Source organism: Hyla sarda, chromosome 10, assembly GCF_029499605.1.
Source record: "Hyla sarda isolate aHylSar1 chromosome 10, aHylSar1.hap1, whole genome shotgun sequence".
NCBI classification, from domain to species: domain Eukaryota; kingdom Metazoa; phylum Chordata; class Amphibia; order Anura; family Hylidae; genus Hyla; species Hyla sarda.
In genome coordinates, this window is record NC_079198.1 from 141959903 (window position 1) to 141975563 (window position 15661).

The following is a 15661-nucleotide window of genomic DNA, read 5'->3' on the forward strand; positions in this document are numbered from 1 at the left end:
CGGCCATAATGCAGACTGGTTACGTTTGTGTGATATAAGCCTTATGTACTGAAGGTGAAATATTTTAAAGACGCACAGGTTTTAGTGTTTTGTCCATAAAATGCACACTCATCGTCCTACACAATAGTCCTACAGCACCATCTGAGAATGGTTGGCAACATCTGAAACTGGTGACTGTATCCACATGTGGTGTGTCTGACTTTTAAGGAAATAAATTAGGAGTCCTGCATTCTACGCTGGCAATTTTCTTCTTCTACAGCTCCCTCTGTTTTATACCAGCACAGCTGCATCCATTACTGTAACTGGGTCATGTGATCACCAGTCTGACTTGCAGAAAATCAAAGTGTTTAATGTGTCAGAAGTAGTGTTTTTTTTCAGTTTTTGCTGTGATCTTTCCAAAATTGCAACAAAAATTGTGCAAAAAAATAAATAATTAAGTGGAGTACCCCTTTTAATATTTAAACTGCCTCGTGTAATACTGTGTGTCTCCTGTAGTGGTCACTGCAGGGTATGATAAGCAGCCGATCACAGTGATTGCTCCAATATTAATAATATGTGGATGTCAGTGATGAGAGTCTCATACAGTGTATGCAGTATTATTTATCTGTGTATATGTAGTGTCATCCTGTATATATTCTTCTTATAGGGTCACCTGGGTATCAGCTGAAGTACACGGTAGATCCTGGGTTCCTTAAGCCTGGAGAACAAAGATGGTTTCTACGTTATTTGGCTCTTCAGACCCTTCAGATTGACATTTGGGATGGGGAGTCCCTGCTTCTCATTGGATCCGCTGCTGTAGAGATGAAGGTAAGTGAACGCTTCCAGTCACCCTACTTATAAGAGGTGCAGGGAGCCATTGCTGTTGCTCAGTGTCGCCTCCCCGCTGTGTATGTTCAGCTAAAAGACATGGAAGAAGGGCCCTGATCACTACACTGGGCAAATATTTTAGCAGCAGTCAGGCCATGAGATTACCCATCCTAGGGTGCGGCATTAAAGGGGCACTCCACTGGAAAACATTTTTTTTTGTTTTAAATCAACTGGTGCCAGAAAGTTAAACAGATTTGTTAATTATTTCTATTTAAAAAAATCTTAATCCTTCCAGTACTTTTCAGCTGCTGTATGCTCCACAGGAAGTTGTGTAGTTCTTTCCAGTCTGACCACAGTGTTCTCTGCTGCCACCTCTGTCCATGTCAGGAACTATTCAGAGTAGGAGCAAATCCCCATAGCAAACCTCTCCTGCTCTGGACAGTTCCTAAAATGGACAGAGGTGTCAGCAGAGAGCACTGTGCTCAGACTGGAAAGAACTACACAACTTCCTGTGCAGCATACGGCAGCTGATAAGTACTGGAAGGATTAAGATTTTTTAAATAGAAGTGATTTACAAATCTGTTTAACTTTCTGGCACCAGTTGATTTAAAAAAAAAAAAATAATGTTTTCCAGGCTAGTACCCCTTTAAGGTTTACTTGGCTCTCTTGGTCCCACAGACATTGAATTTGACTTAATTTTTTCTTCTATAAAAGGTAGCAGATACAATCAGCATCATAAATAAAACAGCGCATTCTGACGCGTTTCAAGTACTTACGTATTTATAGATGGGAGCTTTCGATGTACCATTTTCGGGGTTGCGCGGGTTCCCAATAGTAAGACTTCCCCTCGTAATCATACACTTATTCCATAACCCAGTGATTGCCAACCTGGAAGCCTATAGCTGTTGCAAAACTACAACTCCCAGCATGCCCGGACAGCCTTTGGCTGTCCGTGCATGCTAGGAGTTGTAGTTTTGCTACAGTTGGAGGCACCCTGGTTGGAGATCACTGGGTTAGAGGAACACTGCCTTAAGTATTCTGGACAAACCTGATATACTGTGTTATGCCTACTGCAGACTCTGCGGGGGCGGAGCATAACACAGGGATCGGCATGCTGGGAATTGTAGTTTTGCAACAGTTGGAGGCACCCTGGTTGGGAAACACTGCTAAGTATTTTAGTACTGATAAGTTTTACTTTGGCACAACCCTATTAATGCAATTAAAAAAACACCATATTATGGGGAAGAAACTATTTACTATTTAAGGTGTTGTTTTACAATGACAACTTATGCTTACAATAACACCGACCCGCTGATCATGTGATCGCTGTAGATCCCGCCTCTGAGACCCCGAAGACTACAACCAGCTATACATTTCCTTGCAGCGGCCACTACAGGCTAAATGGAGAATTACATGCTGGTCATTCAAAGTCCATTGTTATCCACTGTATTATTTATTTTTTTAATGGTGGCAGATACAATCAGCATCATAAAGAAGACAACACAGGCTGACGCGTATAGAGCTGTAGTCAGACCTCCTCCCAGTAATCATACCCTTATTCCCTAACCCAGTGATTGCCAACCAGGGTGCCTCCAGCTGTTGCAAAACTACAACTCTCAGCATGCCTGTACATCCAAAGGCTGGGAGTATTAGTTTTGCATAAAGGAGCGCACGTGTCTCTGCTACAACAATGTCTCTGCTCCATTAACATAGCAGGGCGCCGTCATATTTTCTACATAAACATAATGGGGCACAATTGCCTCTGCTACATTAACCTAATAGAGCGCACTCACCTCTGCTACATTAACCTAGAAGAGCGCACTCGCCTCTGCTACATCAACCTAATAGAGCGCACTCGAGTCTGCTACATAAACCTAATAGAGAGCACTCGTCTCTGCTACATTAACCTAGCAGAGTGCACTCGCCTCTGCAACATTAACCTAATAGAGCGCACTCGCCTCTGCTACATTAACCTAGCAGAGCGCACTCAACTCTGATACATTAACCTAATAGAGCGCACTCGCCTCTGTTGCATTAACCTAAGAGAGCGCACTCGTCTCTGCTACATTAACCTAATAGAGCGCACTCGCTCTGCTACATTAACCTAATAGAGCGCACTCACCTCGGCTACATAAACATAATAGAGCGCACTCGCCTCTGCTACATAAACCTAATAGAGCGCACTCACCTCTGCTACATTAACCTAGCAGAGCGCACTCAACTCTGATACATTAACCTAATAGAGCGCACTCGCCTCTGATACATTAACCTAATAGAGCACACTCGCCTCTGCTGCATTAACCTAAGAGAGCGCACTCGTCTCTGCTACATTAACCTAATAGAGCGCACTCACCTCTGCTACATAAACCTAATTGAGCGCACTCGCCTCTGCTACATAAACCTAATAGAGCGCACTCCCCTCTGCTACATTAACCTAGCAGAGCGCACTCACCTCTGATACATTAACCTAGCAGAGCGCACTCACCTCTGATACATTAACCTAGCAGAGCGCACTCACCTCTGATACATCAACCTAATAGAGCGCACTCACCTCTGCTACAGTAACATAATAGAGCGCACTCACCTCTGCTACATTAACCTAGCAGAGCGCACTCACCTCTGCTACATTAACCTAATAGAGCGCACTCGCCTCTGCTACATTAACCTAATAGAGTGCACTCGCCTCTGCTACATTAACCTAGCAGAGCGCACTCACCTCTGCTACATTAACCTAATAGAGCGCACTCGCCTCTGCTACATTAACCTAATAGAGCGCACTCGCCTCTGCTACATTAACCTAGCAGAGCGCACTCACCTCTGCTACATTAACCTAATAGAGCGCACTCGCCTCTGCTACATTAACCTAATAGAGCGCACTCGCCTCTGCTACATTAACCTAATAGAGTGCACTCGCCTCTGCTACATTAACCTAGCAGAGCGCACTCACCTCTGCTACATTAACCTAATAGAGCGCACTCGCCTCTGCTACATTAACCTAATAGAGCGCACTCGCCTCTGCTACATTAACCTAATAGAGCGCACTCGCCTCTGCTACATTAACCTAATAGAGCGCACTCACCTCTGCTACATTAACCTAATAGAGCGCACTCGCCTCTGCTACATTAACCTAATAGAGCGCACTCGCCTCTGCTACATTAACCTAATAGAGCGCACTCGCCTCTGCTACATCAACCTAATAGAGCGCACTCGCCTCTGCTACATTAACCTAATAGAGCGCACTCGCCTCTGTTACATTAACCTAATAGAGCGCACTCGCCTCTGCTACATCAACCTAATAGAGTGCACTCGCCTCTGCTACATCAACCTAATAGAGCGCACTCGCCTCTGCTACATCAACCTTATACAGCGCACTCACCTTTGCTACAGTAACATAATACAGCGCACTCACCTATGATACATCAACCTAATACAGCGCACTCGCCTCTGCTACATCAACCTAATAGAGCGCACTCGCCTCTGCTACATTAACCTAATACAGCACACTCACCTTTGCTACAGTAACATAATACAGCGCACTCACCTATGATACATCAACCTAATAGAGTGCACTCGCCTCTGCTACATTAACCTAATACAGCGCACTCACCTCTGCCACATTAACCTAATAGAGCGCACTCGTCTTTGCTACGTTAACGTGCCTGAACAGCCTTTGTCTCTGGGCATGCTGGGAGTTGTAGTCCCTTCACTGTAAAACTACAAGATCTGCTTGTAAATATGAAATTTACTATACACTCGCAAGAAACTTTACCACACCGGCCTTTGAACCCCCAACGATCAGCTCTGAGACCCCCAACGATCAGCTCTGAGACCCCCAGTGATCAGCTCTGAGACTCCTCAGTGATCAGTTCTGAGACCCCCAGTAATCAGCTCTGAGACCCCCAGCGATCAGCTCTGAGACTCCCAGCGATCAGCTCTGAGACCCCCAGCGATCAGCTCTGAGACCCCCAGCGATCAGCTCTGAGACCCCCAGCGATCAGCTCTGAGACCCCCAGCGATCAGCTCTGAGACCCCCAACGATCAGCTCTGAGACTCCCCAGCGATCAGTTCTGAGCCCCCCACCGATCAGCTCTGAGACCCCCAGCAATAAACTCTGAGACCCCCAGTGATCAGCTCTGAGACCCCCAGCGATCAGCTCTGAGACCCCCAGCGATCAGCTCTGAAAGTTACAGCCAGCTATACCATTGCTGTGCAGTGCCCACTACAGGCTAAATGTAGTATTACACGCTGGTTGTTCCTATGAGGACCTGTATCTGTCGGATCTGCTGATATAATATCCATATAGATAGATAAAATACACATATATAGAAAATCATCACCGTCTTCACATACAATCCTCACCCTGAAATGCGCTTTACCGCATGGTGATCCTGGAGATTGTTGTGCAGACGGATAGTAATTCCTTCTATTAATCGCCTCTCGCCGGATCTCTTCTTCTTCTGTTTGTACCGGTATAAATGAATCCTCCGAATCCTATTGTGGAGAAGAAAAATGAAGTATAGCAGGAGAAGCGGCCGCCTTTATTGATACATAACTCAATTCTTTTCCTTAAGGTTCCCAGGTCTTTTACCTTTCATATTGCTTTTATTTACTTGGAAGTAGCGAGGAAAAGACAGTTTTATTGTTATAGAAAGAAGACATAGCTGGGAGGATAAACAGTGAGCGCGCGGCAAATAATAAAGAAAGGCAACGGAAATCTACAGACGGAACGTATTGATCCTTACAGGACGTATGTATGAGCTGGTATAGGATGTATATAATGCATATATACTGCATCTATGTACCCATGTGGGATAGATACCTCTATATACCAAGCATGTATGTACCTGTATAGGATATATAATGCATCTATGTACCCATGTGGGATAGATACCTCTATATACCAAGCATGTATGTACCTGTATAGGATATATATACTGCATATATGTACCCATGTGGGATGGATACCCCTATATACCAAGCATGTATGTACCTGCATAGGATATATACTGCATCTATGTACCCATGTAGGATGGATACCTCTATATACCAAGCATGTATGTACCTGTATAGGATATATAATGCATCTATGTACCCATGTGGGATAGATACCTCTATATACCAAGCATGTATGTACCTGTATAGGATATATACTGCATATATGTGCCCATGTGGGATAGATACCCCTATATACCAAGCATGTATGTGCCCGCATAGGATATATAATGCATCTATGTACCCATGTGGGATAGATACCTCTATATACCAAGCATGTATGTACCTGTATAGGATATATACTGCATATATGTACCCATGTGGGATAGATACCCCTATATACCAAGCATGTATGTACCTGTATAGGATATATAATGCATATATGTACCCATGTGGGATGGATACCTCTATATACCAAGCATGTATGTACCTGTATAGGATATATAATGCATCTATGTACCCATGTGGGATGGATACCTCTATATACCAAGCATGTATGTACCTGTATAGGATATATAATGCATCTATGTACCCATGTGGGATGGATACCTCTATATACCAAGCATGTATGTACCTGTATAGGATATATAATGCATATATGTACCCATGTGGGATAGATACCTCTATATACCAAGCATGTATGTACCTGTATAGGATATATAATGCATATATGTACCCATGTGGGATAGATACCTCTATATACCAAGCATGTATGTACCTGTATAGGATATATACTGCATATATGTACCCATGTGGGATGGATACCTCTATATACCAAGCATGTATGTACCTGTATAGGATATATAATGCATCTATGTACCCATGTGGGATAGATACCTCTATATACCAAGCATGTATGTACCTGTATAGGATATATAATGCATATATGTACCCATGTGGGATAGATACCTCTATATACCAAGCATGTATGTACCTGTATAGGATATATAATGCATATATGTACCCATGTGGGATAGATACCTCTATATACCAAGCATGTATGTACCTGTATAGGATATATAATGCTTATATGTACCCATGTGGGATAGATACCTCTATATACCAAGCATGTATGTACCTGTATAGGATATATACTGCATATATGTACCCATGTGGGATAGATACCTCTATATACCAAGCATGTATGTACCTGTATAGGATATATAATGCATCTATGTACCCATGTGGGATAGATACCTCTATATACCAAGCATGTATGTACCTGTATAGGATATATAATGCATCTATGTACCCATGTGGGATAGATACCTCTATATACCAAGCATGTATGTGCCCGCATAGGATATATAATAAGTCTATGTACCCATGTGGGATAGATACCTCTATATACCAAGCATGTATGTACCTGTATAGGATATATAATGCTTATATGTACCCATGTGGGATAGATACCTCTATATACCAAGCATGTATGTACCTGTATAGGATATATAATGCATCTATGTACCCATGTGGGATGGATACCTCTATATACCAAGCATGTATGTACCTGTATAGGATATATAATGCATCTATGTACCCATGTGGGACAGATACCCCTATATACCAAGCATGTATGTACCTGTATAGGATATATAATGCATATATGTACCCATGTGGGATGGATACCCCTATATACCAAGCATGTATGTACCTGTATAGGATATATAATGCTTATATGTACCCATGTGGGATGGATACCTCTATATACCAAGCATGTATGTACCTGTATAGGATATATAATGCATATATGTACCCATGTGGGATGGATACCCCTATATACCAAGCATGTATGTACCTGTATAGGATATATAATGCATATATGTACCCATGTGGGATGGATACCCCTATATACCAAGCATGTATGTACCTGTATAGGATATATAATGCATATATGTACCCATGTGGGATGGATACCCCTATATACCAAGCATGTATGTACCTGTATAGGATATATAATGCATATATGTACCCATGTGGGATGGATACCTCTATATACCAAGCATGTATGTACCTGTATAGGATATATAATGCATCTATGTACCCATGTGGGATGGATACCTCTATATACCAAGCATGTATGTACCTGTATAGGATATATAATGCATCTATGTACCCATGTGGGATAGATACCTCTATATACCAAGCATGTATGTACCTGTATAGGATATATACTGCATATATGTACCCATGTGGGATGGATACCTCTATATACCAAGCATGTATGTACCTGTATAGGATATATACTGCATATATGTACCCATGTGGGATGGATACCTCTATATACCAAGCATGTATGTACCTGTATAGGATATATACTGCATATATGTACCCATGTGGGATGGATACCTCTATATACCAAGCATGTATGTGCCCGCATAGAATATATAATGCATCTATGTACCCATGTGGGATGGATACCTCTATATACCAAGCATGTATGTACCTGTATAGGATATATAATGCATCTATGTACCCATGTGGGATAGATACCTCTATATACCAAGCATGTATGTACCTGTATAGGATATATACTGCATATATGTACCCATGTGGGATAGATACCTCTATATACCAAGCATGTATGTACCTGTATAGGATATATAATGCATATATGTACCCATGTGGGATAGATACCTCTATATACCAAGCATGTATGTACCTGTATAGGATATATAATGCATCTATGTACCCATGTGGGATAGATACCTCTATATACCAAGCATGTATGTACCTGTATAGGATATATACTTCATCTATGTACCCATGTAGGATGGATACCTCTATATACCAAGCATGTATGTACCTGTATAGGATATATACTGCATATATGTACCCATGTGGGATAGATACCTCTATATACCAAGCATGTATGTACCTGTATAGGATATATAATGCATCTATGTACCCATTTAAGATATATACAGAGCATGTATGTGTACCCATACTGGGCGCATTTACCTATGTAAGGGAAATGTTCTGTATAAAAAAAAAGATCACCCATATAGAAATGTCGTATGGCTGCAAAACTCATCCTGCCGTTATGTCTCAGGCAGATATGTAAATAATTGCAGTGAGGTCTGATTAGACACTGGGTCTAGCCACAAGAGGGTGTAAAAGTGCTTCCCCCACTGCCCTCTAAAAATGGCTCTCATAGGCTACTTTTGGGTAGTGTACCTCTTGGTTTGAGATTGGTTTTGTATGACAGAATTACAGACATAGGGGGAGATCTAGCAAAACCTGTCCAGAGGAAAAGTTGCTGAGTTGCCCATAGCAACCAATCAGATTGCTTCTTTAGTTTCTGAAAAGGCCTCTGAAAAATGAAAGCAGCGATCTGATTGGTTGCTATGGGCAACTCCGCAACTTTTCCTCTGGATAGGCTTTGATAAATCTCCCCCATATTGCCCAGTTGACAGACTTTTGGAGGGTGTACATCATTTCCAGGCACTGAGCAGAAGGTAATGTGTTGTCATGGTGAACATCGTCCCGCCATTGACAGCAGTCCCGTATGTAGCGGTGTCATGAAAGAAAAACCTGGACTGTATTGTCTTTAACAATGAATCCAGCAGGTTCTGTTTGTGATCTGATAATAGTCGGGTTATGGAGCTTCACGGAGCCTTTCCTGTACACACTGCCCCCTGCTGGTGTTATGATCTGCGGAGCTATCACGTATGACAGTCGGTCACCCCTAGTAGTGATATGAGGGACACTTACAGCTGAGCGATATGTACAGGACATCCTGCCGCCACGTGTCACATGACTATGGTCGCCCACACACAGTGCGGGTTTCCCAGGAATGTCTCCTCCTGATTGTAATACGTCCCTGTCCTGCCCGGTCACCACATTTATCGCTAATTGAGCATTTATGGTGCCAGAAACCTACAAATGTACGGGATCTACAGCTGCAACATCTGAGGGGAATTGTGCTGCAGGAGGTTATAAGGAACCTGTACAACTGTATCCAGGCTAGAGGCGCCCAACAGGGTACTAGAGCCTCCATGTATCCCAAATGTATCTCATCTTATATCTAGGCTAGAGGCGCCCAACAGGGTACTAGAGCCTCCATGTATCCCAAATGTATCTCATCTTATATCCAGGCTAGAGGCGCCCAACAGGGTTCTAGAGCCTCCATGTATCCCTACTGTATCTCATCTTATATCCAGACTAGAGGTGCCCAACAGGGTACTAGAGCCTCCATGTATCCCAAATGTATCTCATCTTATATCCAGGCTAGAGGCGCCCAACAGGGTACTAGAGCCTCCATGTATCCCAAATGTATCTCATCTTATATCCAGGCTAGAGGTGCCCAACAGGGTACTAGAGCCTCCATGTATCCCAAATGTATCTCATCTTGTATCCAGGCTAGAGGCGCCCAACAGGGTACTAGAGCCTCCATGTATTCCAACAGTATCTCATCTTGTATCCAGGCTAGAGGTGCCCAACAGGGTACTAGAGCCTCCATGTATCCCAAATGTATCCCATCTTGTATCCAGGCTAAAGGTGCCCAACAGGGTACTAGAGCCTCCATGTATCCCAAATGTATCTCATCTTGTATCCAGGCTAGAGGCGCCCAACAGGGTACTAGAGCCTCCATATATCCCAACTGTATCTCATCTTATATCCAGGCTAGAGGGGCCCAATAGGGTATAGAGCCTCCATGTATCCCAAATGTATCTCATCTTATATCCAGGTTAGAGGCGCCCAACAGGGTACTAGAGCCTCCATGTATCCCAAATGTATCTCATCTTATATCCAGGCTAGAGGCGCCCAACAGGGTACTAGAGCCTCCATGTATCCTAAATGTATCTAATCTTATATCCAGGCTAGAGGCGCCCAACAGGGTACTAGAGCCTCCATGTATCCCAAATGTATCTCATCTTGTATCCAGGCTAGAGGCGCCCAACAGGGTACTAGAGCCTCAGTGTATCCCAAATGTATCTCATATTGTATCCAGGCTAGAGTTGCCCAACAGGGTACTAGAGCCTCCATGTATCCCAAATGTATCTCATCTTGTATCCAGGCTAGAGGCGCCCAACAGGGTACTAGAGCCTCCATGTATCCCAACTGTATCTCATCTTATATCCAGGCTAGAGGGGCCCAATAGGGTATAGAGCCTCCATGTATCCCAAATGTATCTCATCTTATATCCAGGTTAGAGGCGCCCAACAGGGTACTAGAGCCTCCATGTATCCCAAATGTATCTCATCTTATATCCAGGCTAGAGGCGCCCAACAGGGTACTAGAGCCTCCATGTATCCCAAATGTATCTCATCTTATATCCAGGCTAGAGGCGCCCAACAGGGTACTAGAGCCTCCATGTATCCCAAATGTATCTCATCTTGTATCCAGGCTAGAGGCGCCCAACAGGGAACTAGAGCCTCCATGTATCCCAACTGTATCTCATCTTATATCCAGGCTAGAGGGGCCCAATAGGGTATAGAGCCTCCATGTATCCCAAATGTATCTCATCTTATATCCAGGTTAGAGGCGCCCAACAGGGTACTAGAGCCTCCATGTATCCCAAATGTATCTCATCTTGTATCCAGGCTAGAGGCGCCCAACAGGGAACTAGAGCCTCCATGTATCCCAACTGTATCTCATCTTATATCCAGGCTAGAGGGGCCCAATAGGGTATAGAGCCTCCATGTATCCCAAATGTATCTCATCTTATATCCAGGTTAGAGGCGCCCAACAGGGTACTAGAGCCTCCATGTATCCCAAATGTATCTCATCTTATATCCAGGCTAGAGGCGCCCAACAGGGTACTAGAGCCTCCATGTATCCCAAATGTATCTCATCTTATATCCAGGCTAGAGGCGCCCAACAGGGTACTAGAGCCTCCATGTATCCCAAATGTATCTCATCTTGTATCCAGACTAGAGGGGCCCAACAGGGTACTAGAGCCTCCATGTATCCCAAATGTATCTCATTTTATATCCAGGCTAGAGGCACCCAACAGGGTACTAGAGCCTCAGTGTATCCCAATCGTATCTCATCTTGTATCCAGGCTAGAGGTGTCCAACAGGATACTAGAGCCTCCATGTATCCCAAATGTATCTCATCTTGTATCCAGGCTAGAGGTGTCCAACAGTATACTAGAGCCTCCATGTATCTCATCTTGTATCCAAGCTAGAGGCGCCCAACAGGATACCAGATCCTCCATGTATCACAACTGTATCTCATCTTGTATCCAGGCTAGAGGTGCCCAACAGGATACTAGAGCCTCCATGTATCCCAACAGTATCTCATCTTGTATCCAGACTAGAGATGCCCAACAGGATACTATAGCCTCCATGTATCACAACTGTATCTCATCTTGTATCCAGGCTAGAGGCGCCCAACAGGGTACTAGAGCCTCCATGTATCCCAAATGTATCTCATATTGTATCCAGGCTAGAGGTGCCTAACAAGGCACTAGAGCCTCCATGTATCCCAACTGTATCTCATCTTATGTCCAGGCTAGAGGTGTCCAACAGGGTACTAGAGCCTCCATGTATCCCAAATGTATCTCATCTTGTATCCAGGCTAGAGGTGCCTAACAAGGCACTAGAGCCTCCATGTATCCCAACTGTATCTCATCTTATATCCAGACTAGAAGGGCCAACAGGGTATAAGAGCCTCCATGTATCCCAACTGTATCTCATCTTGTATCCAGGCTAGAGGCGCCCAACAGGGAACTAGAGCCTCCATGTATCCCAACTGTATCTCATCTTATATCCAGGCTAGAGGGGCCCAATAGGGTATAGAGCCTCCATGTATCCCAAATGTATCTCATCTTATATCCAGGTTAGAGGCGCCCAACAGGGTACTAGAGCCTCCATGTATCCCAAATGTATCTCATCTTGTATCCAGGCTAGAGGCGCCCAACAGGGAACTAGAGCCTCCATGTATCCCAACTGTATCTCATCTTATATCCAGGCTAGAGGGGCCCAATAGGGTATAGAGCCTCCATGTATCCCAAATGTATCTCATCTTATATCCAGGTTAGAGGCGCCCAACAGGGTACTAGAGCCTCCATGTATCCCAAATGTATCTCATCTTATATCCAGGCTAGAGGCGCCCAACAGGGTACTAGAGCCTCCATGTATCCCAAATGTATCTCATCTTGTATCCAGACTAGAGGGGCCCAACAGGGTACTAGAGCCTCCATGTATCCCAAATGTATCTCATCTTATATCCAGGCTAGAGGCACCCAACAGGGTACTAGAGCCTCAGTGTATCCCAATCGTATCTCATCTTGTATCCAGGCTAGAGGTGTCCAACAGGATACTAGAGCCTCCATGTATCCCAAATGTATCTCATCTTGTATCCAGGCTAGAGGTGTCCAACAGTATACTAGAGCCTCCATGTATCTCATCTTGTATCCAAGCTAGAGGCGCCCAACAGGATACCAGATCCTCCATGTATCACAACTGTATCTCATCTTGTATCCAGGCTAGAGGTGCCCAACAGGATACTAGAGCCTCCATGTATCCCAACAGTATCTCATCTTGTATCCAGACTAGAGATGCCCAACAGGATACTATAGCCTCCATGTATCACAACTGTATCTCATCTTGTATCCAGGCTAGAGGCGCCCAACAGGGTACTAGAGCCTCCATGTATCCCAAATGTATCTCATATTGTATCCAGGCTAGAGGTGCCTAACAAGGCACTAGAGCCTCCATGTATCCCAACTGTATCTCATCTTATGTCCAGGCTAGAGGTGTCCAACAGGGTACTAGAGCCTCCATGTATCCCAAATGTATCTCATCTTGTATCCAGGCTAGAGGTGCCTAACAAGGCACTAGAGCCTCCATGTATCCCAACTGTATCTCATCTTATATCCAGACTAGAAGGGCCAACAGGGTATAAGAGCCTCCATGTATCCCAACTGTATCTCATCTTGTATCCAGGCTAGAGGTGTCCAACAGGGTACAAGAGCTTCCATGTATCCCTACTGTATCTCATCTTATATCCAGGCTAGAGGGGCCCAATAGGGTATAGAGCCTCCATGTATCCCTACTGTATCTCATCTTATATCCAGGCTAGAGTCACCCAAAAGGGTACTAGAGCCTCCATGTATCCCAATGGTATCTCATCCGTATCCAGGCTAGAGCCTCCTTTCTATTGTAGTTTCGCCCAATAATCTTCTCCTATTATAATCACTTCCATAGATCATCATTACATCACACATAGGAAGCTTCATTCCATTCCAAATAATCTACATTTCTTGTCAATGAGCGTATATATATATAGTCTGCATGTATATAAAGGATGGATGTACCTAAATGTAGAGTAATGTCCCCTTAATACCCCCGGAGCGCCCCCTTCTGTACTGATCTTTATCTCGGCAGTGGGATCTGATATACAATGCATTATGAATCCTCTTATATAAATAGGGATTATTATGGTTTGGCCTCACTTGGCAGATCATCGCTGTATTGGAGGAGCGGTCAGACACCACCGTTCATGGTGCAGACCCCGCCGCCCGTCCTCGCACCACCCTCCGGCGATAGGACCGGTCCACGCTCTGCCATCACTCCTGCCATATATCCCTGAACATAATGGCCTCCGATAGACTTTATATCAATACTAAGTCACTTAGAGTTAGACCGTCCTTAGTGAAATGCTTACGAAGTCATTTGTGTTTCTAACCTTTTATCCAGATTAAACTGCAGGAATATGTAATGAGCCGCGTCGTCCGGCCAACGAGCGCCATATTATAGGGAGGAAGATCCTGATAAACCCTCCGCTCTATGGGCCTGAGCCTCTCATGTGGCTTCAATCACTAAATCATCTGACACCTCCGGTTACTTCACCCCCCCAGAGCGCCCATCACCCCGATCTCCTGTGACCCCCCACGTTATATCTGTTTATACTAGTGTTTCTCAACTAAGGTGCCTCCAGCTGTTGCAAAACTACAACTCCCAGCATGCCCGGACAGCCAAAGGCTGTCCGGGCATGCTGGAAGTTGTAGTTTTGCAACAGCTGGCAGCGCCCTAGTTGGGAAATACTGGTTTATACTAATCACACAGCTAGGTAAATAGATATATAGTGTAACCCTGAAACATGAATGGTCTATAATAAGGCCCGTATGTTGGTTGTCACCCAGCTTTCCCAAGATAAACTAAAATACAGCTTGTAATAACTTTAAAATGTTTGTTTTTAGGAGGGATTATTTGAATAAAATGTAAATTGAATTCATGTTATTGAAAACACATTCCAATCTGCAGACCTCATGTTATAGAGCAGGAGGAGCTGAGCAGATGATATATACAATACAGTACATTCTGCAGGTAACATGTTATAGAGCAGGAGGAGCTGAGCAGATAATATATACAATACAGTACAATCTGCAGGTAACATGTTATAGAGCAGGAGGAGCTGAGCAGATGATATATACAATACAGTACAATCTACAGGTATCATGTTATAGAGCAGGAGGAGCTGAGCAGATTATATATACAATACAGTACAATCTGCAGGTATCATGTTATAGAGCAGGAGGAGCTGAGCAGATTATATATACAATACAGTACAATCTGCAGGTATCATGTTATAGAGCAGGAGGAGCTGAGCAGATGATATATACAATACAGTACAATCTGCAGGTAACATGTTATAGAGCAGGAGGAGCTGAGCAGATAATATATACAATACAGTACAATCTGCAGGTAACATGTTATAGAGCAGGAGGAGCTGAGCAGATTATATATACAATACAGTACAATCTGCAGGTAACATGTTATAGAGCAGGAGGAGCTGAGCAGATATATACAATACAGTACAATCTGCAGGTAACATGTTATAGAGCAGGAGGAGCTGAGCAGATGATATATACAATACAGTACAATCTGCAGACCTCATGTTATAGAGCAGG

General features: G+C 43.8%; 1 protein-coding gene across 2 annotated transcripts in view; it reads left to right on the forward strand.

Annotated features, from left to right (window-relative positions):
* NPHP4 (nephrocystin 4) overlaps positions 1-15661 on the forward strand; it is a 292086-nt gene that overhangs the window by 198754 nt on the left and 77671 nt on the right. For both annotated transcript variants that reach the window (XM_056544490.1, XM_056544489.1), the window contains one exon: positions 647-807. In XM_056544490.1, coding sequence (XP_056400465.1) covers positions 647-807 — 161 coding nt within the window. The remainder of the gene's footprint in view (positions 1-646; positions 808-15661) is intronic.